The 12,781-nt window shown below is 37.9% G+C and overlaps 1 protein-coding gene across 3 annotated transcripts in view; it reads right to left on the bottom strand.

Annotated features, from left to right (window-relative positions):
• Positions 1-12,781, bottom strand: part of JARID2 (jumonji and AT-rich interaction domain containing 2) — a 297,444-nt gene that overhangs the window by 73,266 nt on the left and 211,397 nt on the right. For all 3 annotated transcript variants that reach the window (XM_074272131.1, XM_074272149.1, XM_074272140.1), the window contains one exon: positions 8,793-8,962. In XM_074272131.1, the coding sequence (XP_074128232.1) occupies positions 8,793-8,962 (170 nt within the window). The remainder of the gene's footprint in view (positions 1-8,792; positions 8,963-12,781) is intronic.

Here is a 12,781-nt window from a genome sequence, read left to right as displayed (position 1 = left end):
CTGGATACCATATGGTATGCAGAGAATTAGGATTTAATATTAAGCCTACAATAGTTCCTATCCTCAATATCATACATTTATACCCTTTCAATATTGGGTAATGAAAGAAGGGCTCAAGGGTAAGAAAGAGGAAAGAAAAGAAAAAAGCTGGTCAAAGTAGTATATTTAACTGGACAATAAATGGATATCTTCTCTGCTTGTTCTAAATTCTATCCCATTATTCAAAATGCATTTTAAAATAGAACCTCCACTGTTAATAAATCTTTTTAATAACACAACTAAACACTTAATTCTAAACAGTTTCAAATATTTATTAAAGACTATGGAAGGGAGACATATAAAAAGTAAAAATTGCTTCTGGGCTTATCATGAGAAATAACACATAAAGGGAACTGTGTTTATGAAAGTTACTGAAATAATGGGGTTGCACACTTTACTCAATCCTAGAAAAATGGTGGTGTTGATTTGATCTCATTTAATGGTTCCATTCATTCACCCATGCACTGTACGTCATGTAACTGGATAAAAAAGATGAACTGTCTCACAACTTATGCTGTTGTTATGCTCGAACAAGTGGGTCTTTTTGTCTATACTTATTTGAGCATAACAAAAGCATACATTAATGAAGGACTCAAGTAGAAATGGAATGACTGTCAGTCAAAAAAAACCTTTTAGGTAGAGAGTGGTTTTTCATCACTTTTAGGGAAGCTCATTTATGTCTTTGCTCACTTTGTCAAATGTATCAATCAAAAAAGAAATTGAATGGGGAAAAAAAATGCTACCAAAAAACTTCCACTGCAAAAGACATTTTCAGCCTTTCAAGAAAAGATAGAATCCCTCGCCCTTCTAACCAGGACTCTGGAAGAAAAGAGGTTATGACATAATGATCAGCCAGGGACCTTATTCCTCCCTTGATCATAAGCTCACTCTGTGATACCAGGTAAGTGATGTCAACAATGATCCCCTCAGAAAATCCCTTGAAGGTATAGGTTTTATAGGTCTTATGATTAGAATTTAGGTGAAGATGAAGAGTGGAAAAGAAGTCCCTTTAGAGGTTCTTCAGTAAAAAGCTAAAATAAGACTTAGAGGTGTTGTGCCATATACCAGAGATCACTCAATAAATGCAAACCATTTAAACAAGGTCTGGTACATATTTATCCTAAAGTTATTAGGGAAAGTGACTGTGAGTCAATTACAGAAGAAAAAGTGAGAAACAAGAGCAAAAGTTTCTTTTTTTTCTCCCACCTGCTTTTCAAACCATAGATATTTATCCATTTGGTCCAAGGGTGTCACTAAGAAACGAAGGGATAGAAATGATGAACAGGTAGGGAGGCCTACAAGTGAATATCGATTTAAAAAAGAAAGCAACAATGCAATGTAACACCACACAAGTGGGGAAAGGACAAAATATAAGTATAAATTAGCAGAACTGAGGAGAGCTGGGAGGGTTAAGAGAAGATGGAGGCACCGGCAGGATAGAAAGCCTCTTCACCTGCTTACTATGGGAAATGTCTTCCACAAAAACCATGACTAGAATCAAAAATGAAAGACAGGTAGAAAAGCTAACTGAAAGATGAGAGGGAGGTGGGAGGTTAGAGGAAAAGAAAGAGAGAGAGAGGGAGAGGGAGAAAGAGAGAGGGGGAGAGGGAGAAAGAGAGAGGGGGGAGAGGGAGAAAGAGAGAGGGGGGAGAGACAGAGAGAGAGAGAGAGACAGAGAGAGAGAGAGAGAGAGAGAGAGAGAGAGAGAGAGAGAGAGAGAGAGAGACAGACAGACAGACAGAGACAGAGAGAGAGAGACAGAGACAGAGAGACAGAGAGACAGAGAGAGAGAAATTACTGAGGAGAAAAAGAGATGACAAAATGATGCTTAGCATTTTAGATTTTCTGTCATGCTTCTTGTATTCTTAGGGTAACAAAATGCTGAATATTCATCCTTAATCACAATATAAACCTGGTTTATGACCTTAATTAACAAATTGCATAGCTTGACTTGTTACCCAGAGTGGCAACACATGGCACCTGACACTTGGTGGTTTTAGAGATGTAACCCATAAAAGGGCTGCTTTGGATGCCAAAGCTCTGATTTATCAAAAATGAATTACCTTTTAAAAATCTATGGATTAAAGTTCTCTTTCACCACACTCTTTTCCAATCACAATTAGAGGCAGATTTCCGGCTCTGATTATTTAAAGTGCATTAGCAAATGTGAAAAAAATCTGAACTTGGATGAGAGCAGTGGAATGAGGAGCAATGAAAGCATCTGCGTTTTGCCAAAGCAGTATTTCATTACTTTTCAGCATTAGCTGGCAATGTCTCTGCAATATTTACTGAAGTGAAAACCAAATGTTTTCATCTGGACAAAAATCAAACTGTGGTATGTTACAACCACAACAGAAATCAGTGTAATCCAAAAGCCTGCTCTCTCTAATTTAGGCTGTGGTTTCTGTAAAATTGGATCCTTCTCAGAAAAGCATGTTGACAAGACAAACCCCTCAACCCTTTTCTCTTCCCTCCCCCATCACCATTTCTTTGAAAAATAGGCCAATTTTGCTTTAGAAAAACCTTCCTCTGATCATTCAAACTTCATATTAGTGAGATTGAGAAAAAACTTACATTTCAAATTCTTTGGACTGAACCAATAAAAACTAACTAGTAATGGTGACCATACAGTTTACCAAGGTAAAAATTAGAATTTAGCCCCTTTAATGACAAAATCAAAAACAAAAATAACAAAACCTGCTATTTTTTCTGATCAAAGGTGATAGAATAAAGATTTGAATTTACTACCACATCTTCTACATACCAGTAGCAGATTGGGGGTATGGGGTGATGGTAGGTAAAGTCCTGATGGAATCCAGCCATTCATTTGTAACACTACTCTTCAAAGATATTTTGATAATCAGAGCAAGCTGCTGTGTCAAGCCCAGGGGTCCTGTATTATTCTACCACTCCATCTTGTTCTATAGCATCACACAAGGAAGAACGTCTCTAAATGAGAAAAATTCTAACTAAATTACTAGCTATCCACCTTCTTTCACATAGATATCTTTCTTATAAATGCTTATAGATACTTAGATACAACTGCATAGTTAATAAATTCATAATATATTCTCCATATAACCAGAAATCCAAATCAAAGAGAACGCTGTTATATTAATGCACTACTATAACCTCAAAGAGCAACCATAAGAGAAAGGGGGGGGGGGAGAGAGACAAAGATAGACCTGGGGGGGAGAGGGGGAGAGGGGAGAAATCAAGCATGCCTGTGGCAATAGTATGAAAAGCCTCATGCTCTATTTTGTAAACAGGATCAGTGTCTTTTCAAAATACACAAGTCAGAGGACAGAGTGTTAATAAGGGAGAGATGGCAAAATAAGAACCTACCTAAATGTCCTGAACTGGAGGATAACTGGGAGCAAGATCATATATGAAAATATAGAACTCTTGGCCAAATAAGAATTTTTTTAAGGAAAAAGAATAGCTTATACCAGCAGTGTTTGTTCAACCCACATTCCTGACTTCAGTGAAACAGAGCAAATGTGAACAAACATACACATAAACACACCCTCCCACACAGAACCATATCCATTTTACCTCATGCACATTCATTCACTTTCAACCAATCTAAGAGCTGTCTCCTCAGAAGAATTGTGACTGAAGGTCACACTTGCTTTCTGGATAGAAGAAGTTACAGCAGTGACCCCATTATGAGCAGAACTTATTCCTCCTGGCTTAATTTTAGGATTATACAGAATCCTTAAATACCCTCATCATCTTCACTGACCTTGTTTTGAGTTTCCATGCAATTGATGAGAAAGGGGAAAATACCTATAATTAAAGTTGGCACTCTTCACCTACAATCTTTTCCATATGTCCTAGAAAATCTCTGAATTGCCTCTTAGTTTGTGATTTTAAAAACTCAAAAACATACCACACACAATCAAATAATATAAGTCCATAGATGCTATCTTTAAAATGCAAGGAAATGTCATTGAGCATTCATTTAATTAACAAGCATTTATTATGTATTCTATGCCCTTGAACAGTGAATTGACAAGGCTGGAGTTCAAAAAAAAAAAAAAAAAAAAAGACCCTGAGTTCAAATGTGATTTTTACAGCCTTATTAACTATATGACCCTAGACAAGGGCTAATTTTGACAAGTTTCCCTCAGTTTTCTCAGCTGTAAAATGATAATGATAATACCACCTACCTTCCTAGGATTGTTGGTAGGATAAAATGAGATATTTGTAAAGCATTTAAGGACATACCAAGCACATAGCAAAAACATAAGTAAATGCTTGTTTCCTTCCTTCCCTCTGCACCAGAAACTTGTATCCCATGAGGTTAAAAGTCCCAGTAGAATGTAAGCTCTTTGAAGACAAGAACTGTTAGTGGAGGGGGGGGGCGGGGGGGAAGGGGCCAGAGCTCTGCTCTCCCCCCTCCGCGTGGGAATAGAGCAGGGGATATTTCAGGAGCTTTTTGGTAGGAGGGTGGGGAGAAAGGGAGAATTACATTTATAAACTATCTATATATCTATAGTATCTAACCAGTTCCTGTTGGTGCTTTCTTGACTTGCCCTGGTCACAGAGTTGGCAGAACTAGTACTCTGTCTACTGACCCATCCAGTTGCCTTCAGGAAGGTGCTCAGTAACTGTGTCTACTGGCTGCCACATCACATCCAAGGTCAATAGGACAGGGAATAGCTCAGTGGACAATTATAAGCTTGTGGTTAAGGAAGGCTTGAATTCAGATCTAGCCTCAGGGCACCAAATGTCTCTGGGCAAGCTATTTAAATCTTTAAGTTATCCATCTTGCTTACATATTCCAGAGGAGAGCTGTAAGGTAATGGAAAAGTCACTGTTGAAGGGACCTTCCATCAGAACTCAAAAGTAGGCCAGGGATTGCTCAAAATATTTTACTCCTAGTTTCTGAATGGATCTCAGTAAGGAGAGGGAGGTGCCAAGGAACTAAACAAAAGGGTGGGCAGGGATGAAGTGACACAAGGCAAAAGAGGCCTGGAATCAGGGAAAACAATCAGCCTGGCCCCACCACCTACAGGGTGCAAGAACTACAAACGTTCAGTTAGCACAAAGGACCCATCCCAAACGGGAGGCGCACTCCCTGGGCACATTCCCCCTTTTTTCTTCTGTGTCTCAAGTCAGTCTCTAACAACTATCAAGGTCACAAAGCAATTAAAACAGATCATCTTCCTCGAGCAGAAATATTTCAAGGATCCTCTTTCATAACTGCCCTGATAAACCTGTCCCTAGAAGGGAAATAGCTTACTCAGCAGGATCTAACTCATTTGCCCAGCAGAGAGCATTTCGGGGCTGGGATTCTGTGGTTTAAGGAAGAGAAAGGAGAAGACTTTGAAGTTAAATGGAGACAGGCTGTGTCACAGTTCAGAAGGGACCATCCAAAAACTTATGTATCCAGCTCAGAAAGAGCTTTTCCCCTCTTCCCCTCCCAAAGGAGTTTATCTGATGGGAAGTATTCCCATCTTGTTCCAGAAGGTTCCTTCTGTGCTCAGGGATTGTTTAATTGCTTTTTTAGCAGGTTAATCCCCTCTCATTATGTGACCACTATATCACCCCAGGCATCTGCCCTACTTAGAATTCATTCTCCCATAATATTCAAAGTCACTGCTGTAACTGCAGTGTAAAATGTGCTCTGGAGGGGAAAGTATACATACTTTCATAGAGAACTCCATGGGCATCCCTTCCCTCCTCCTGTTTCTATCAACTGGAGACTGGCAGGAAACCTATCACAGTACCATAAAGGTAATGCCAGGCATTATTCTATTGGAGAAAAAGCTCCAAAATGGCAACTCTAAAGATTTTTTTAACTTGATCTCTTATGAAATAACCCAGTTCAACTCCCAACAAATAGACTCAATACCAAATCTTAACATCCAGAATACCATAGGATATCATCTATTTCAAGATTTTCCTTTGGCGACTGCCCTCTTTGAAGTAACCCCCAAAGAAGGGAGTAAAGAGAAATACTATGTGCATTATGCCAAAATTAACTTGACCATGATACTTGGAATGGGTTGATAAACTTTTTAAGTTGTAATGGGAAGGAAAGGTGGTAGTAAGAGAAGAAAAGGAATGGGACAGAGAAATTTTGGTGCAAAAGAAAACTCATTCTATTTTCCTAATAAAAAATAGCACACCCAATACATACTGCTATTGATGGATATATAATTTCAAAATATTTACTGTTTTGCCTTAATAATTCAGGTTCTGCATTCCATCAGAATGAATAAATCCACACCCATGACAGAGACAGCAATCCTTCAACAATTTAATAATTGGAGAATTGTTGAAAGAAAAATATTGATGCTCACCCAAAGTCAACCTACTAATTACTCTCATCTGCTATTCCTGATGGCATATCCACAAGCCCTATCCATGAAATCCTTCCGGATTTTTGCCCATCACTGAAAGAGCATTCAAGAATCTATGGCAATCTCCACCACAAAATCAAAGCCAAAAGATCTAATATTTTAGATAGGAAAAAATTCTTAAGAATGAAGAGAAATCCAAAGGACAATCAAATTGTGTATATATCCTTTGAACCAGCCACTAGATTTGTATACCAAAAAGGGCACAAAATAAGAGAAAGTACTTATATGTATTAAAACATTGGAATTGAAGGGAATGCCCATCAATTCAAGAACAAGTTGTGGTACATGAATGTAATAGAATAGTATTTTGCTAAAAGAAATGATGAACAGGTAGTTTTCAGAAAGACCTAGACAAGACTTACATGAACTAATGCTGAGTGCTGAATAAGCAGAACCAATAGAATGTTGTGAATTATGCTGTGATCAACTAGGACATTTAGTTCTTCTCAGCTCTGCAATGATCCAAGACAATTCTAAAGAATACATCCATGATGGGAAAAGCTATCCATATCCAGGGAAAGAATTATGCAAGCTGAATACATATAGAAAGATATTATGCTCACTTTGCTAATCTTTTTCTATTTTGGTCTTTTTCTGCTATGTTGTGAGGAGAGGGGAAGAGAGAAAATATAGAACTCAATTTTTTTTAAAGTTAATGTTTACAAATTGTCTTTACATATAATTAGGAAAAAATACTATTTTTTTTAAATGAAGAGAAAGTTCTATTTAGATTTCATAAATTACCAGGGTTCCACAGAAATAAGTTTGAGAAATTCTAGTTATCAGGGATCTGCAGTGATAAGCTTTAATCCTTTTATTTTTCTTAATCTGGGACTCTCAAGCAAAATGAAGTATCTAATAAGAGAGTATTTAAGGCCCTTCTGTCCATAACTAAACCATCAGATTTTAATTCTACAAAAGCTCACAGAATTTTTTTTTCTTTCAAAGTCTACAATCTTAAACTTTACTATATGCTGGAGTTACTCTATTAAAAATTTTGGTTCTTGTGGAGACCAGAGGTATAATTTCATTACTTCAAGAAAAACTGTCCAAAGATTAAGTTCTGTCACTTATTCTGCTAAGACTTCAAAAGATTATATGGCTTGCTTATGGCTATACATCTAATTAAAACAAAGATCTTGAATTCAGGTCTTCTTGCCTCATAAATCAATCCTCATTATGCTTCAATGAATTATTGAAAAATAAAATACTGGAAAGGGCAGCTAGGTGGTGCAATGCCAAGAAAATTCCAATGAGGTCATAAGAGATGAACCCAACTGGAAAAAGAAAATAAAAAATATAAAGAAAGAGAGATTCTGTAAAATAAAGGTGAAGGACCTTGGGTTTCATAATCTCTCTAAATCTTTAAATCTTCTATGACCGAGTAGGAAGCACTGAAGAAACATTGCTACATGTTGCCAGCTTTCTCTTATGCTATTGCTCAGTAGCATGTGTTTGGAGAATAACGTAATTGTTGAATTCCGTCTTTTCCTACAAATCTTATCCATTTCTCTCTCCTCACCTCCATCTCTTTCTCTCTCTTTCCCTCTCCCTCTCCCTACTTTTTCTCCCCCTCCTCCTTTTTTCTCTTTCATCTTGACAAAGATATTGGGGAGGTTTTCTATTTCCTTCTCCAGTTCGTTTTACACATGTGTTCAATGCCTTGTCCACAATTACATGGCTAGTCAGTGTCTGAGGCTGGCATTAAACTTGGAAGGATGAAGAAAGAGTAATTATCAACCAAGTGAGGGCAGTTTAATGCAGGAAGGGCTCAAGAACTCATATGATCACAATAATTAGAGATAAAAAAGAATTTCATCTAAGCTCTACTCTCTCATTTCACAGGAAACTGAGGCTCTGAGAAATTAGACAACTTTCCCACTGTAACAGGAAGGCAGGATTCAAACTCAGTTCTTCTGATGATCAGCCAAATACACTGATTGATAGATCCCAACAGACTAACATTAATCCTCCAGTAAATATACCTCTCAAGCAATTAGCCAAACTACATTAGTGCAGGGAATTGTGACTTTACAAGAAAATCTGATTAAACTTCATCAAAAGCACTGTGAAACTACAGAGCTGAACGTTATAGAGGAAGCCAAAGGCTGAGTTTCACTAACAGGAGGAAAGGCAAGTACTGGGTAAAGAAGTGAGAAGAAATGTCCTGAGCCAGTTAAATGAGTATATATTCAATAAAGCCCTTTTGTGCAGTGCCTAGCACATTACAGAATTTCATAAATGCTTGTCTCCTTACCCATTCCTACCATCTTTTCAAAAGGATTCATTCTATTTCTACCTCATCAGCAAATCTAGGCTAGAGGAAAGAGAAGATCTGTCCAATAAACTGCTCCCTCCAACGAGCCTGGTCCCAAGGCTTACCTCGAAGGCAGAGAAATGTAAGGAAATCTTCTGTCTTAGGCTTCCTTTTAGAGAGGTCAGAAATTTGAGTAGCTGGAGGGGGCAGTAACGGCTCCACTATCTTGACGGGAGTTGTGCTGGGGCTATTCGGCTGGGACTGGGCAAACTTCCTTTGTGCTTGAAGCCTAGGCCTGTGGAGACAAAAGAATATAAAGATACTGAGTAAATCTTAACACACACACACACACACACACACACACACACACACACACACACACCCCAACTTCAGTAATAAAGGGCAGAACCCCTTTCAGCTCCTTCTATTTAAGGGACTCAATCACAAGTAGGTCCAGCTCTCTATCTACATTCTAAACTTAAATAACTTTACTTAATGTCATCCATGATTATATCTGATAGAAAATTTGTGCAAGCACTATTTCCACTTTTTTTCTGCCTTTTTTCACCCTTCTGTTCTGATTTTTCTCCCCCAACCTGATTCATATGGAAACATGTAAAAAAAATTTCTATGTATAATCTAAAAAGAAAATTTGTGAGAGTGAATGGAAGTAAAACATGTGCGTGTCAGTGTATTCACATACCTGAAGATATCACATTGCTATGAGGCCTATCAAATAGCAAAAAATTGTTATTTTCAAATTGGGTTTGTTTTTTGTGGTTGTTGTTGTTTTGTTTTGTTTTGTTTTTTACTTTCAATGGAAAATGCAATAATTATGGCAAGAAAGTATGTTTAGAGGTAAGAACCTCCTAGTCACATAGTTCTTGGCTCTTCAAAGCACGTTTCATACTATTATCTCACTTGGTAAGAATATACCACTGCATTTCTGTGATAAAAGCATTGTAAGCATCCCTCATTTACCTAACACTTCCATCTAATCTTTCAGATAGAAATAAAAGCCCAAATTATAGGTGTTCAGCAAAGTTCCCTATCTACACAATTTATAAACCTACACAAAATTCCTGAGGACACATTGCCAACAGTGACACTCTGTCTACTTTCTGGTTGTTTCCTCAAGCACTTTATTCAAAAATACACTCTCAAATGTCAGCAAATAGCCTCCTCATCATCAGATGCAATTATCTCTACTGGGTCCTCATTCTCTTTGACCTCTCTCTCTGTAGAATTTTATATCACTAGCAACACTTTCCTTGTGGAAACATAGCCTTTGCTTGATTTTCATGGAAAATAGGAAAGGAAGAAAGGAAGCACTTATTAAACTCCTACTATGTACCAGGCAAGCCCTTTACAAATAAAATCTCTTTTGATCCTCACAACAACCCTGGGAGATAGGGGCTGTTACTATTTTGCAGATGGGGTGGCAGGGACACAGGGGTTGTGTGATTTGTCCAAGCCCGTCACACAGCTAGTAAATGTCTGAGGCAAGACTGAAACTCAGGACTTTGTCACAACAAGTCTACTGCCTGTCCACCTGCCTCCCTAGACCATTTGGCTTTTCCTCAAAACTCCCTTTGGTGGTTTTTGTTTATTTGTTTTCAATTACTTTAGATCTTCATGAACACATTATGAATTTTCTTGGCAGAGACATAGAAGGGGTATGCCACTTCTAGTCCATCTCTCATTTTACAAATGAGGAAACAAAGGTAAAGTGATTAAATGACTTGCTCAAGTCATATATAGCTAGTGTCTCAGATCTTTCTGACCTTCCTTGGGCCTTACACAGAGTCATTTAACAAGCTTCTTATCTGAGATCCTCTCTTAATCAATCCTATTAAATTCTCTTGTTTCCTCATATAAGGTTTTTCAACCATTTCCTTTCTGAACAAAAATGCTTCAAAAGTCTATACCCCAAACTCAAGCCTGTCTCCTAATCTCTCATTCAACATTACCAAATTCTGACTATGTGGATACAACCAAACATATTTTATTGCACTATCTCAACCCACATCAAACCAGGTACCCTTTCTGACTCCTATTTCTACATGCATAAAGCACTCATTCACTGAAAAAACTCAGAACTCAGGAGCCATGGTTGACTATTAAAGGATCCTATTAGATCCTCGGGCATCCAAAAACAAGATCTATCTATGCTTCTTTATTAGTGACTTCACTATCCTGTTCTATCTTTCCATTTCTCTTCCTTCCCTTGTCATATAAACTAGGCTGACTATATACACATGGATGGATGGATGATGAATCCATGTATGTTATATAACCCCCAAATTTGGATTTCAATTACCTATTAGCGCATCCATAAAAATGGGTGACCATGCATGTTTAAATAGATGTGGGGGCAGGGCCAAAAGAACATATCCTCATCACACTACACCTAGGTGTGCAGCACTAGGTGGCACACTGGACAGAGCACTGGACAGTGAGGAGGATCTGAGTTAAAATCCAAATTCAGATACATAACTGACACTGTGTGACAATGAGCAAGTCATTCACCCTTTTCCCCTCAGTTTACTTGTTTATAAAATGAGCTGTAAACAATCAATAAAAACACAGGACTGAAACAATTGAACAACATAAATATATATATATATATATATATATAATATATATATATGTACACACACACACACACACACACACACACACACATTCACTTCATGCTAAAGAATGTTTCATTTTTGTCTTTGTCTCCTAGCTTAACAAATAGTAGCTACAAAAGTAGATACCAACACCGAATTTGCCTGAATCCTCAAAGAGGATTTTTGCTACTAAAGGAAAATTTCTAAAACATGGGCTACTGCAAGAGGATAGGGAAAGTTGTCAAAATAACTCCCTAGTTTCAAAAGCCAGGTCAAATCAAATAGCACCATGTTACTTATGTCCATAGTAGGTACATTTTGACTTAAGAAATAAGTCAAGGGAGGCAACCCACATCCTGTTTCCTGGTCCCAACAATGCCTTACAGGGTGGGAGAGGGGAGAGGAGTTTGCTTTCATCCTTTAAAAATAACATACCCTTCACCTTTTACTGAAAAGAAAAGGCATGTGCCAATTTAATTTCCTTTACATCAGAATTTACAGAGGCTAAAGACTATGATTTATAATCTCTGAATGGTGCAGGAATTTCACAAAAACACTGTCTGCATGTGAACAGGATGCTATGTGTTTAGTGCTTTTTGAAAAGTCAGCAACAACAAATGCCACACATTAGGAGACGCCTGTGCAGCCATAATGAAAAACAAACACACAAACACAGATGAATAGCAGATGACAGAGTGGGATACCATAAGAGAGTTAGTTTACACTCTAAATTCCTCCTCCTCCTCCTGTTTAAAGAAAAGACACCTCACGCTGGACGACCCATGTAGTAGGGCGATGGAAAATTAAACTAAGATCAAGTGTTGACTAGAGGTAAGCAAATCAGCCAGAAATCTTCATGGAAGATACCGGGCTCTCAGCTGAGGAGGGGGCCCCAGAGCTGGTCATACCAAAAAGCAAGCCCAGACTCTCCATTGAAAGAAGCCGGTGTATTTATAGAATCCAAACAAGGATGGGTCAGGAGGTTGGCTTCTGAGCCCTGTGATCCTTAAGGAATAAAAACAGGGGGCCTCCAAAGTCCCATGCTACACTTCATTATAAGACATGAATGATAAAGGATGTTCTACGCTGCTAAGAGAAAAGTTGGGATAGAGAATAGAGTTCACAAGCATCATTTAAAGAACCATCAAGAGGAAGGACTGCACTAGGGTGGGGCAGGTACAGGCAGAAGTTACCAATTAAGAGGAAATAAAAATTCTGATCCATGCCCCTGAAGCTGTGGAAGTTCTTCATCCACCCTACCCAGGGAAGCAAGTCTCAACATCCCTTCTGACAGAAATATCCTAAATTTTTTTTAAGGGGATAGGGTAGTGAATTCTTCAATTTACAGAATTAGAAACCTGATTTCATTTCCTGACAAAACTCTGTGAACAATTTATAAAGGTTTCAGAATACTCATAAAGGAAGGCAGTGATTACTATAAAAACGCATGGGTTCATATATAAGTCACACCAGACTAACCTTTTTTGACCTTTTAATCT

The sequence above is a fragment of the Sminthopsis crassicaudata genome, chromosome 1 (genome assembly GCF_048593235.1).
Source record: "Sminthopsis crassicaudata isolate SCR6 chromosome 1, ASM4859323v1, whole genome shotgun sequence".
NCBI classification, from domain to species: Eukaryota; Metazoa; Chordata; class Mammalia; order Dasyuromorphia; family Dasyuridae; genus Sminthopsis; species Sminthopsis crassicaudata.
This window is presented reverse-complemented; position numbering and strand designations above follow the sequence as displayed.